Consider the following 13,932-nt stretch of genomic DNA (forward strand, 5'->3'; position numbering starts at 1 on the left):
AACAATGGATTTGGCCATCTTTTTCCGGTCATTTTCTCACATTTCGGGGGGGGGGGGGGTCAGACCCCCCAAGTCCCCCCCCCCCCCCCGGCTACGCCCTTGACGTATAACAATATATAGGTGAAAACAGGCTGCTTTTTTTGTGTTTCTGCTCAAATACTTAGAGGATCGGTGGAAATATTTTCAATTAAAAATTATCCAAACGGTACCTATTTTTGACATTTCATTTTTTTTACTAGCAGCTATATATGCACTACAATACAAAATTTATTTTATACCCCACTTCTAACTTACAATTAGGAAGTTGCAAGTTGCCCATCTGAACCCCAAAAAAATGTTTTAATATTGGCCGATGTATTAGGATTCCAAAATCATAGAAAATGAGAAAAAACAAGTAGAACAAGCTTGTCCATTATTGTATGCTGTTCTTTCCCTCATTTTCAGCTGTTTTTGAATTTATATCTCAGCTAATGTTGCACTTAGAACAGACTGTAACTAAGATTTTTACGCCCCCAAACAACTTTAAAATTCGATAGTTTTATAAGTGTTCTTTGTTGTTCCCACCTAAAAGTGCTGCCCAGGACAGTTGCCCCCCCCCCCCAGTTCTGACCCTGCACATAATTTTTTTTTTTGGCTCGGGAGAATAAAGGGCTACAACTTTTAACTGAAAGTTAGAAAACCAGTTCCATATGAAAAACTAAATTTTGTATCTACAGGATTTGCATAGCTAAAAGCATGCACGGCAAAACCATTGATCCTAGAGGCATACTTCCAATTAGAAAAAGTATCTAACGCTTAGACCTCATGTCCTTCATCCCCCTGTAAGGGGATGTATTTTTCAGGGCTGGTCAAATCCCTGGTTGCCATGGCAATCAAAAACCGGCATTGGCACCTGAGGTTTTCTATATGTGATTCTAAATCAGAATCTAAGAATGACAAAATTTTCTTATTTCATAATCAATGTGTCCTTTAACATAAAAAAGGGGTTTATCATTTTATCTTGGAAAAGTCAAAAATACAATATTTAAGACTTTTTCTTGGGAGAAAAAAACCAATGCTTGGCACCTAAATTTTTAGATTTTTCCAGCCCTGGTGTAGTTATTAAAGTAAAATAAAAAAAAATTAACTTTTCATATGCGGGTACCCTATTTTAAAATAACAAATTAGAATTTGTTGCCCTGTTTCTCCAGAGGCTGAAAAAAAAAAAATCCAAGTTTCTAAACGAGGAAAGGGTCTCTAAGTGACGTCTTCGAACATTTTTGAAAAAAGTACCACTGATTCTACTCATTTACACCTACACAGAACTATAAAAAAAATCTGTCGGGATTATTATGGGTCACTCAAGGAAAACACAAACCTTGATATTTTGAATTTCAGTAGAGGCCAAGAATGAATTTAAAAACCAGCGACCCTAGAGTTATGTCATTCAAACAACACAAGGTCAGGTACAGTACAAAAAAAAGGAAAAAGAGCTATAAATGTAAAAACAGTGAAAAGAAATTTTTTTATAGATATTGCCAGAAAGTACGAGAGGCAATGAGTAACCAAGAGCATTGTCATTTTAGTAATTTTTTGAAGTTTTAATTGCATTCCACTGCTAGTTTTTTTGTTTCTATGTGAGATGCATGTAGTTAAATCTTCCTAATTTTTTGAGGATGACACCTTGGGACCTTGTAAGCACAATATTCACTGAGATATTTGAAATGGAAAAAAGTGGGGTAAAACCTTTTGTTACCAAATAATCACTCGGAAAAAATTAGACAAACAAATTTTAAATTCAAACGAAACTTGTGGTGGAACTATGTAGTGGTACCACAATTTATGGGTTCTTCTTACTAGTAAAAAAATTTTTGTAAAAATCCTCTAAATCAGTAATGGGCAAATGTTTTAGAGGCTGGTCAAAAAACAAGAAAAATTTTGGCAGGCCAGACATATTTGAAACATCGATTCATAATAGAATTTTTATGCTTACGTGGCAGGATGTGTAGTTCATGTACACTGCCACGGTTCCATTGAAAATGAGACACACTGATTTATCCTTTATAACTGTCAAAAATAAATGCGCATATTACATATATGTTCCATTTTTTACATATATAAAAGGTTTTAAATTAATTTCTACTATTTAAGTTCTCATAATTATATTTTTCATATGCAAAAAAAAAACCATCCTCTTAAATGATTTTGTTTTGAAATCCTGCAATTGAAAATTTCTATACTATTATTTTGAAATCTGCAGTAGGGCTGGATAGAATTTTTTTTTCTAAGTGGGCTGCAGTTTGCCCATTAGTACTCTAAATCGTGAGTGAATATTCAACGTGTAAACACGAAGCTCTTGGCATGACATCATGAGAAGTCAAAAATTACCACTGCAAGCAACACCAGTATCTGATTGTAGGCCTGTGAGCAATGTTAATTATTTCTATAGGATTATTAATTATTTAGGGATAGGTAGCCCAAGGTGATAAGGTGCTCGCCTAAAGTACCAAAGGATGTTTAGAGGTGTTGCAAGTTCGATACCTGGTTCTGGGGTACAACAGAAATGACAACGTGTGTGACCACAGAAAAAGATTGCCAATGCAGGGAGTGTCATATCGAGGGGGGTTAGTGTACCAACTGCTCAATGAGTAAAAAAAAACCCTGCCATTTGGAATTGGCAATAAACTGTAGGTCCTGATCTCTAATTAGCACTTGTGTGCAGAAAATGACAGTGCTGTGACATTAATTATTTGGGATGCATTGAACAAATTAAAAGGATCTATGTTATTTTGTGTGGGAAAACTTGCTCTCTGAGATACAAGTTTTTCAATTTGTGAGCAACTTTGAGGAACTAATCCTTTATGTTGAGGTACTCTTCCAAGGCAGTTTTTCTCTACCGCTGGAAAAGCATGGCCTAGTTGATTTCTTTTTGTGAGTGGAAGGGCCAATCATATACACGAGTAATGGAGAAACAGTGAATCACATCTCCCGGTTTGACTGATGGGCCCAGTGGTCCCCAAAACAGAATGTGCCAAAATCTGAGCTCTACTGCAGAACAGTTCGGAAGAATTTTAAGAAAAAGTGCAAAAAACACTATTTCATGTATGGGGATTTTTACAGCAGAACATATCCAGTCAGCCGAGGTCTCGTCGCAGAACAGTGCTTAACATTCTGCTTTGGGGCCAGTGGTTGAGAAACAATGGTCTGAAGCTCAACTGAGCTATGTTCTGGGGCCCGCCAGCCATCTTGAAAATTTATAGATTACAGAGCTTAATAATTAATATAGCCATATAATGTAAATTAATGTAGCCTAGCAGCCTTGGAAAAATTTTCTGTGCCCCACTCTGTGTGAAAGGTTGAATATTCATGCTTTAGGGTGAGCATCTCCATGTGGGCCTTATTTGATGTTTTAATGAAGCTTGCAGATCACAGCTATACTAAATGTATATTGACAAAGAGCTTGGCCAACCATGCATTGGACACCCCTGGTCTAACGTTTACAGAACAATCTTTGTCTTTCTCTTTCACAGTAAATCATTCAGTCACTGTCAAATTATTTTATTTTAATAAGCTTTAGCATACCTCTTGTATTTTCTTGTACACCTAACATCAAAAGAATTAAATTTCTTCTCCGTGCCCTTTCATGAACAACAATTGAAGGGCTTGCAGCAAGAAGGGGACAAGCTCTCTATTTTCGGCACTTTTGAGTCAAATTCATTTTCTTGTGGTAAAAAATATTTTCTTCATTTGGTGCTAGAGGAAGCTAACTCCAACAGTTAGTTTTTGTGTTTCTGAATATTTACAATGGAGTCTCGGATAATCCAAGTGGAATGAGAGTGAGACCACCTTAGAATGTTTTTTAGGGAGGGGATCGTTGTATTAATTTTATGGATAAATATATAGAGTTAAAAAATAGTGAAAGAAAGTCCATTCTCTGGCAACCGAGCTGAGATCCACCAGCTTCGTTAGATGAAATATAATTGCCCTAATGTGTTTTTTTTTTGGACCTACGTATCCATACTTACTTTTTATCTGTTTTTTCACTTATTTAATAGCTGAACTCTTTTCAGCAATGGTCCTCAAACTTTTGTCATTTATGGCTCCCTTCCCTTATTGTTTATAAGTGGCTCCTCAAAATAGTTTTAAAAAGAACCACTTTATACAGTAGCATCAATATCGACAGCTCACCTCACCGCTTATAGCCAAGGGTGACAATGTCCCTAGGAACTGACGCATACTCTGAGAAACACTGCTTTACACATTAGAGGTACCATGGTTTCAACATTCTGTATTAGGGCTGCCAGACTGGGATCTTTGGTGGTCCCCTTCATAGTGTGAAACAACAACCTATGTCTTCTTTAAAGGGAGGCTGACTGGTGTTCCAGCTCTGGGAGCTCAATGTTTTTTTTTTACACTATAAATTTACTATGAGTATTGTATATACTATAATTTAGTATTTAATATAGTACTATAATTTACTTGAGTATTCTATTCTAACTGATCTCCCTGGCACAATCCATTTGACGGGACATTATAAATGCCATAGCAGAAATATCTAAAATGTTACACACACGCATTTAATCTTTTAAATATAAAGTAGACTTTCTCCCTATTTTCTGTAAGTGGGAGGGTATGAAAAATGTGTTTTGAGTTAAGTTTTCATGATATAGGGCTTTTAAGCAGTTGAAATATCTTGTGAATGCCAAAATGCAACACTTCACGTTTGGCGATTTCTCTTATTAATACTGATGAGATGTTACAATAATGTTTTAATTGTTTCTTGGTAGTTTCCAGGTTGAAATTCTGTTAATTTTTCTGTTAAGTTTGTCAATTAACTTGATTTGTTTGATGAAACTGATTAAAAATGTCTCATTAATATGGTTTTACACATAACATTTTAGATAAGTGATATTTAAAAATATTTTAATCAAAATTTAATTGAAGTTTCTTTCGGCATGAGGAAATACAAGTAATTCTAATAAAAACTGATTATTTTAGTTTTAAGTAGAGTTTGATGAGAGTTATAGAAGACAAAAATTTATATTGTCTCTATTGTGAACAGTTTTTTGTTTGGGTAACATCAGTTTCTCCTCTCCGCCCTCATACTACACAAGTACCATTTGGAAAGAATTTCCTGGAATGTAAGCAACAATATAATCAAAAGTTTCGTTTCAGAATCAGTGACCACAATAATGATAATATAACCAGTTTTTTTTTAATAAAAGAAGCAGAATTCGAAGATTTGCAAATATGTTCAGCATATAAAATTACTTCAAGCGGGCAGCTGTAATTTTTTAATCCATTTCTATGTTTGTTTACACTTAGCGAATACATGCTATAAATAGGTGTGTGAGATATGAAATGTATTTTTATGGCATATATATCAATAAATATCAGTTATGAAAAATATTTGATCAAATTTTGATTAATCAATCAATATTTTTGATTAAACAGTTGAAAATTTTAATTGATCCCCAATCAGTAGTTTCTAAATCAGTGGTTCCAAACTGTGGGTCGTGACAAACCCCCCCCCCCCCAAGTGGCCATAAATGAGTTAGGGGTTTCGTGAAAGATTTCCTAGAATTTAAACATCTTGAAAACAATTTATTTTATTCTTCTGCAACAAAGAAATTTATATCAAACCTAAAGCACACCTTAACTCTTAGCCAAGCTACTTATACATTTCTTTATTATTACTTTTCCAGTGTAAGTGTACTTCATGCCTTCTGGGATTATTGTAAATAAATAATAAATGAATGTACCCACTCACTACTTAAAAGTAAAGCACACGAGTAGTAAATTAGAAACTGAGGGAGTCTGGAGAAAGAAACAATAAAATTAAAATTGAGAACATTAAATGAGAGAAAAAAACATAATTTTTTTCGTGCTTGCAGACAGCCTTGAAAAACTTTAATCAGGTTTGACAAAATCATATACTTGCAGATTTTTATGATAGCTATTATATGATTATGATTGTTCTGTGTCATGAACAATTTTAAGAAGGATTTCGAGAAAACTCTTCTGAAAACACCATTATAAGAATTTTTATCACAGAACATTTTCAGTCAACTGAGGGCTTGTGCAGAACAAAGCAACAAATTCTGCTTTGGGGCCTTTGATGCTAATTTCAAATTGTATTGAAATGTCTGGGCTAACAGAAAGAATTTGTCTTTTTTTATATCAAGTTCTATTCCATACATTGTCTTCACTTCAGTAATATGCTGTTGAGACTTTTCAATGTCTTTTCTTTGTCTTGAAAATTGCTGTACCATCTGTGTATCTGATGCTGTGACATTCTCTACATCAATTTGAACACTTAATTTCTTAAAAGTCTAGGAGAAAAACTTGAAGAGCATGCTGTGAAAAAAATGAGGTTAGCTCCATTAATTTTGGCGATATGAAATATCTCTATTGGTGCGATATATTATTTGTTTAAAGAAATGTTTATCGATATTATTTTGCAATATCCAATTCCTAAAACATTATTCTCAATAGTAACCTCCAATTAGAAAAAAGAAGTTAAAATTTTGTTGGACATCACATTCTAGAAGTTGTTTGAATAAAAAAAAATTCTGAGAGGGTAGAAAAGTTAATTACCATATGGTCACTGGGTTCTATAAACTATATTTGGTAAAAATAAACTTTCATGCACTAATACTTTAACCCTTTTTGATCTGAATGTTTTTGAATAATTGGAAAAATTAAATTTGTATCAATTTAATTTATCTTTTTATAAACATTTTGTTTATCTAACATAACAGTTTATCTAAAAACATTTTTCTAAAAAATACATTTCAGTGTTAAAATTCTGAAATGATTTTGATTGGCATCATTGGACATTTTGGAAACAAATATTCAACTCGTATAAATTTTTTTCCCTCTCTGAACATAAGTAACTCTTCACTGATATGTGTGTTTTTGTGGATTTTTTCTCATGCATTATAACGAGTAGCTGTCAAAATTGCAAGGATTTTTTCTTTTGCTTTTTCAGAAGTTCTGTTTTATTTAATAATTATTGTTGTGCCCAGATTTATTAGTCAGAATAGTGGCGCCATCTGTTGCAAAAATTGGGAAAAGTGACGTTACAAAGGGTGTATGCACAGGCATCCTCCTCCTCAGTTTTCTAATCTGGTAACCCTATATTTACCTAACATTTAAAGTAGCTATCTAGTATTATGTATGAATTTATGGTGCTGCCATCTATATTTTTCAAACCATGAGTGAAGTGTAATGATTGCATATTTGTACAGTTGTAGGCCTGTTGCTCTCTGTGGCAAAACTTTTTTTAATGAGGAGATCGACTCATTTTTGCACCTCAAAGTTTGGAACCACAAAAAACTAACTTCAGCCAACCACCAACTGGGTATCTCATGAAGATGCTTTAAACTCATGTGAGTTTTACCACCTACTCATGATGGCCAAAGAGAGAGAAATCCTACCATCATAGTGTAATCGATAGCTACGAGTCTAATATATTTTATTAGTGAAAATTGTTTGTTTGTCTCTGAAAAAATTCTGTGTATGACCAGTAGCATCCACAGGATTTTCTCAAAAGTGGGTTTTTTTTTTTGTTTTTTTTTAATTTTTTACTCCAAAAATCAAAAATTCATAGTAATCCCTGCTCTTGGGGGGGGGGGGGGGAGAGAAATCACTTACGTAAGCTTATGCCTCTAGCAACTAACTTTTAACTTTAATAGCTATAGCTATTATTTTTGGTCAAGAAAAAACAGGTTATTTTTAATTTTGTGTGTTTAATTCCTGAAAAAGCATCTGCAAAACATAATTTAGGACCATGTAATTTTGGTAACTTTGTGAACAATATTTTTTTTTTCTAACTTAAACAATATTTGGAATAAGGATTAATGTGAGACAATATTCGAAACATTTTTGTGAGCAGAAGTTATCTCTGAGACTAACAGCTTAAGAATTAGCTATTGGGCAACGATAATAGCAGACACCCTGTAAATACTAAAAATTATTTTATCATTATAGATTTGACATTTTGAACTTCTATTTCTTCCTATTATAGGCTGCCTCCATCATAGAAGATTTCATCCTTGTCATTTTGCCAGAAGATTTAGCTTGTCATTATATTTTCCGAAATAAGATATATAGCTGGACTATTAGAAACTTCGAATATAGCTTTCACGAGATGCCTGAACTTTGAAGGCTTTCTTTAATTATTATTTTTTTATTTTTATTACTTTTTTTTGTATAAACTCTGTGTTGGTTTCGTGAGTGTATATTTATATATATATATTTGTTAGAAACTTTTTTTCAACGTCTTGTAATGCAGATGGCAGAATTAACAAACCTTCCTAACTTGCAGATTCATGCTGCAACTCAAATTCATGCTACCCAAACTACTCACACAATGTGTGAGCATTGTAGGGTGTATTATGTTGACTTAAAGACTCACCAGCTGTATATGCACAATGCGGAGAGACCTTTTGCATGCACTCATTGCAACAAAAGTTTCTCCCGCAAAGATAAACTTGGATCTCATCTGAGGATTCACACTGGGGAAAGTCCTCATGTATGCACCCACTGCAATAAAGTGTTTGCGCGTAAAGATCAATTGAATTCCCATGTACGAATACACACTGGAGAACGACCCTATGTATGTAACTTGTGTAGCAAAGGTTACACGCGGAAAGATAAACTGGGAGCACACATGTATGTTCACACTGGTCTACACCCTTATCATTGTCAGCACTGTGGCAAAGGGTTTGCGTGGAAAGATAAGCTAACAAATCACATTCGAACTCACACGGGAGAACGTCCCTTTGGTTGCAAATACTGTGGCAAGGCGTTCGCGCAGAACGACAAATTGACCACACATATTCGCATTCACACTGGGGAACGGCCCTATGTTTGTAAACATTGTGGTAAAGCCTTCGCACGAAAAGATAAACTAGGTGCACATATGTGTATACATACAGGCGAACATCCTTACAATTGCCAACATTGTGGAAAAGGGTTTGCTTGGAAAGATAAACTTACGAATCACATTCGTATTCATACTGGGGAACGTCCTTTCGTATGCCAACACTGTACCAAAGCATTTGCCCAGAAAGACAAACTGACTGTGCACATTCGAATCCATACAGGTGAGAGGCCGTTTGTATGCAAACATTGTGGAAAAGCATTTGCTCGCAACGACAAACTCACTGCTCATGTTCGGATGCATACAGGTGAACGCCCTTATGTTTGTCACCAGTGTGGGAAGGCGTTCGCAATAAAAGCGAAACTCAACACTCACATGAGAGTTCACACTGGCAAGCAACCATACATGTGCAATCAATGTGGGAAGGGGTTCAACAGAAAAGATAAATTAAATTCCCATCTCCTGATACATATTAGTGGAGGGACTTGCACAGCACTCCTAGCGGCAAAACCACTTCTAGATACTAAACCACACATGTTACCTGTGTTAGCAATGCAACAGCTGGGGCAGCATCAAGCAGCTCTGCCACTATTGGCTTCTCACGCACTACATCAAACACCGCAACCGGTTCCACAGCCAACGCATACACACACTCAACAAAATCAATCCCAACAGCAACATCCGCCGCCACAGCAGTCTTCACAAACTCAACAACAGGTAACACAGTCATCCCAACCACCACCACAACAATCACAGCAACAGCAATCTCAAACACAGCAGACCACGGCTCAGAATCGTCAACAACAGGCTCAGCCGCAGCAACAACCACCCCCACCAGCATCACAGTCCCTACAGCAGCAACAAACTCCTCAACAACCCACGACACAGCCGCCTCCAACTACTACCACTACAACTCAAGAGCCGAGACCTTTCCTCCAGGCAAAATGAATGCAAGGATTTTGAAGAAGAAAAATATATGAGGATTGATTGCTTGTATTATAACCAAACTATTTGACTGACTGTAATATAGCTCATTCATAAGCAATCGCATGGCTTTGTAATTTTTAAATGTTAATTGATGTAAGTCAGTATAATAACGATTACTGAGACATCAGAAATGATCAATGGTTTTTTTTTCTGTATAAAAATGAATAAATAAACCGAATAAATGCTAATTCCAAACGAGAAATGTTTCATTGTATTATTCAAGTTTAGCAGTATAAAATTGATTAATAGATATCCTTCATGCATCGTTACAAAATTTCCTTTTTATCATTGAAGCATTAGCAATATCCAGGGTATGAAAAAAATCCCGATTTAAAATCTGATTATTTTAAAATTTAAATTGGATTTTTTTAAATTTAAATTAACTGACTGCTTATTAATTAAAACAAATCTTGTTAATCATTAAGAATGCATATTTTTTCACTTAGTTTCTCAAATTTAATTCAGCAATGTTACATTCTGTAAACTAACAAATGAACTACAAGCAAGAAATATAAACACCAAAAATCTGTGTTTATGTAACATGAGAGGTTGTTGAGCCTGGATTTTAACTTTCCTGGATTAACATTCTTTCTTGCAGAAAGTGAAAGAGGCTTCCCCCCACTTTGAAAGGAATGCCTGGTGGCAAATCAGTATCACATGGTGAAGTGCAAAACCATAGATTCATTCAGCATCAACTAAATGGAAAACATATTCACTTGACAAATTTGCTTCTTGCACGATTGATAGATGCATTTATTATGTGTTTCTGACGTGCATGATGTTGCTTAATATAATTTACACATTTTTATTCTTTAACAGATTTAATGAGTTTTTGGTAAAAAAAATGAGCAAACACTAGATTTATAATGGAAATAACTTGAGCATAGTATAGAAAGATGTCCATGATATACACTCAAAATGCAAAAATAAAACAACAAATAGCTTGTATAAACAATAATATAGCCCCTTCGTCAGTGAAATAGCCTGTTATAGGACAGGCTACTAGCTGGGGGAAAAAAATTGTGAAATTTTGCACTAAACAGGCTATTTCACTGACGAAGAGGCTATATTAGCCTTGAAACAGCTGTGTGGTGTTTTATTTTTGTATTTTGAGCGTATATCGTTGGAGTTCATCTCTCAAAACTCTATACTTTCTACTTCTCCATTGTAATGCAGTACAAATACTTAGTACAGTTATATCTAAGTTTTGCTCCTCACATTTTTCTGCCATTTTTCCCATGCACAAAATCTAGAAATAGAATATTTTTCTGCACTGCATTAAGGGATTAGGTACAAATCTATATTCGCCAGATCTTCTATATTTTTTTTAATCACAAACTTTACCACATTTCAATAACACACATACCACACAAGGTTACTTTTACTTCAATATCATTAAATGATGATTAAAGGAAAAATTAAATAAATTTTTTTTGCGATTTAAATATACGATTGAAAAAAGTCAAGTGATTTAAATTGTGTTTTTAATCATGATTTATATAAATTGCCATACCTTGGCAATATAATCTGTGACTGTAAATTAGAGCAGCAGTTCCCAACCTAAGTGCTCAGCTCATCTGCCACTCCAGGATGATAAAATACACAAGTGCATTCAGTGAAAAAAAATAGGGGGCATCCCCCCTCCATAAAGAATGATTCCATAAAGGTCTCTATCCCTCAAGAAGGTTGGGAATCACTGAATGAAAGGGGTTGTCATCCTTTTCACATTTGTGAGCACCATGTAATGCTACTAACATGAGAAGAGCACTCTTGTGCCAATTCTGACATGCTGAAACTCAAATCGGTAAAGTGTCATTATCAAGAATAATGGCATGAATGAAGACAAGATCATGTCCATAAGTGCCTGCTGTTACATGCAATGGAGATTCCACAGCTCATCTGTGGTCCACTCTGGCCATGTTCCTCTACTTGTTCTTTAGTCTACTTTTCTCTAGGTCGTCCTCTCTCATTTACCTCCAGTCCCACGGTCTTTCCCAAGGGCACAATCTCTTTGACAAATAGTGGCTTCTGTTCTTGATGTCCTAACCCCCCTCAAAACCATGTTCTATAATGCAATCAGCTCACAGTTTTCTCCAAACAGAATTTGAGTGACCCCAACCCAAGTTTTATCAATGATCTTGAGGATTTTCCAAAACTCTAGAATAGTAAAGTTTGTTCTGTTTGCTGAAAACTACTCACAATCCCACAGTATGCGTGTGGGCAAAAGCGAAAAAACAGTTCAATTGCCTGTGTGAAATATGGCTAAAGTTAGTAATAGAAATGTAACAAAAAAGTTAAGAGTGCCATTTATACTATACAGCAGTGTTTCTTAAAATGGGCGTCAGCAACTTTTGTCAGGGGTGTCACGTGTGTTAGTGATATTGATGTGTGTCTGTTCAGTGTTTTAGTGGCTCTTTCTTTCTCTTTGTTCTGCAATTTTGTGGAGCCATGGATAAACATTGATTAGGCAAGAGCTGCAGGTGGCAAACATTTGAGAAAATGCTATACAGGTTAGATGCAGGTTAAATGAAAGATAAAAGATTTCATCAGGTATACAGTGAAATCGCTATGAAACAATATTGCTCTATGGTCTTGGTACACTTCCTATTTTGTTTATACAGGCTGTCCCAAATTGCTTGCACAGCAGATAATTCTGCAACTTTAGAATCAATTGAAACATACTTTCAGTTATAAAAAACAAGTTGTCATGGGGGTTGTATACATGAAAAAACTGATTAACGTTTTATACAATCCTTGTGTGCTGAAATTTCCAATTATTGAAATGTAGAACCTGCTTTGAAAAGACATTTGCAAAGAATTTCATAGTTTTAAATGCAATATTTATTAGGATATTAAACATTTAAAAAATCACTGTTTTGGTAACTTATCACTGTTGGCCAGTTTTTATGGGCACAAAAGTTGCTATTTTTAGGGAAATAGCAACACGAGTAGACTGAACTCAACCATTTTTTTTTTTTATCCACAATAAATACGTTAAATTTTTTTGACAATTACAGCAGCTTTACAATTTTGAACTCAATTTACGTTTGCAATTTGTGAACCATACCTTCAGTCATTGTAGGTAAATGCTGAAAACTTTTTTCACTAAGTGGAAGTTTTAGCACACGGGGTCAACATAAAAAGCTAATTTTCCTATTTTGTTTATGTATATGACCCCTTAACAAATTTCAGAAATTTGGAGTGACATCAGTAGCATTACCCGCACATCATTTAAAAACTTTTTGCAATCAAAATTACGTTTCTTAACTCAATTAGTTGCAGATATCTGCAGTGCAAACAATTTTGGATAGCCCGCATATTACATCAGTAACAATATATCTTGTATAATGATACTTTTCTGAATCTGATCATGAAGTCTATGTTGATTATTGTAACTCAGAATTTAACCAGATTTTACACAACTGCGGATCGCTTAGAGGTTCTATCCAGCTTGCTGCAGACTTTAAAATAATAGTCTAGGAATTTTCAATTTTAGGGTTTTAAAAAAATTCCTATTAGCTATCATATTGATAAGTTAATATGTGATGAGCTAAAATTCATTCAACTTATCAGATATTAGCTAAATAGCTATATAGGGTTTGAGATGTTTGGTTACTCACCCTTGAATTTTTGCTGATTAAATTGGAGGCATGGTCCCCCCCACAAAGGCCCGGGATGATTCTTACCATTTTTTGCTTTTTCACTTTTTAGAGAGAGCCCATTAACGATTCCAGCATAGGGGTCCGGCTGCAGGATTTGGGGGCATGATTTGAGATCACTCAATTTAAGGATGCTGCACCAATTTGCTTTTCGCTCAGTCCTTGAGCATTAATTTAATGTTTAAAAATCAGGACTTTTGGTACCATCTATCAACATACTGGGAAACACCATCAGAAAAATGAAACCAATTATGGAACAGCTGCTGCCATCTGATATGTATAAAAAATAAAATATATAAAACTTGCATCTAGTATCATCCTTTAAAACAAGATGGCAGTAAACCCTTCTTAAAGGAAATATATTTCACACTATGAATTATATATTGGTGAAAGCCGTACAGCTTCTGGAAGAAACTACGG

The 13,932-nt window shown here is 34.8% G+C and overlaps 1 protein-coding gene across 3 annotated transcripts in view; it reads left to right on the forward strand.

Moving 5' to 3' along the window:
• LOC149089864 (uncharacterized) overlaps positions 1–10,052 on the forward strand; it is a 41,933-nt gene extending 31,881 nt beyond the window's left edge. The window contains exon 5 of one of the 3 annotated variants that reach the window (XM_089253038.1): positions 8,009–10,050. In XM_089253038.1, the coding sequence (XP_089109164.1) occupies positions 8,270–9,814 (1,545 nt within the window). In that variant the 5' untranslated portion in view covers positions 8,009–8,269 and the 3' untranslated portion in view covers positions 9,815–10,050. Of the gene's footprint in view, positions 1–8,008 lie in introns of all 3 variants that reach the window. The other 2 variants (XM_089253054.1, XM_089253062.1) reach the window with 2 other exon arrangements.
• Positions 10,053–13,932: the final 3,880 nt, after the last annotated feature.

The sequence above is a fragment of the Pholcus phalangioides genome, unplaced genomic scaffold (genome assembly GCF_987345545.1).
Source record: "Pholcus phalangioides strain wild (caught in Gottingen) unplaced genomic scaffold, Ppha-v1.0 ptg000001l_1, whole genome shotgun sequence".
Taxonomy (NCBI): Eukaryota; Metazoa; Arthropoda; class Arachnida; order Araneae; family Pholcidae; genus Pholcus; species Pholcus phalangioides.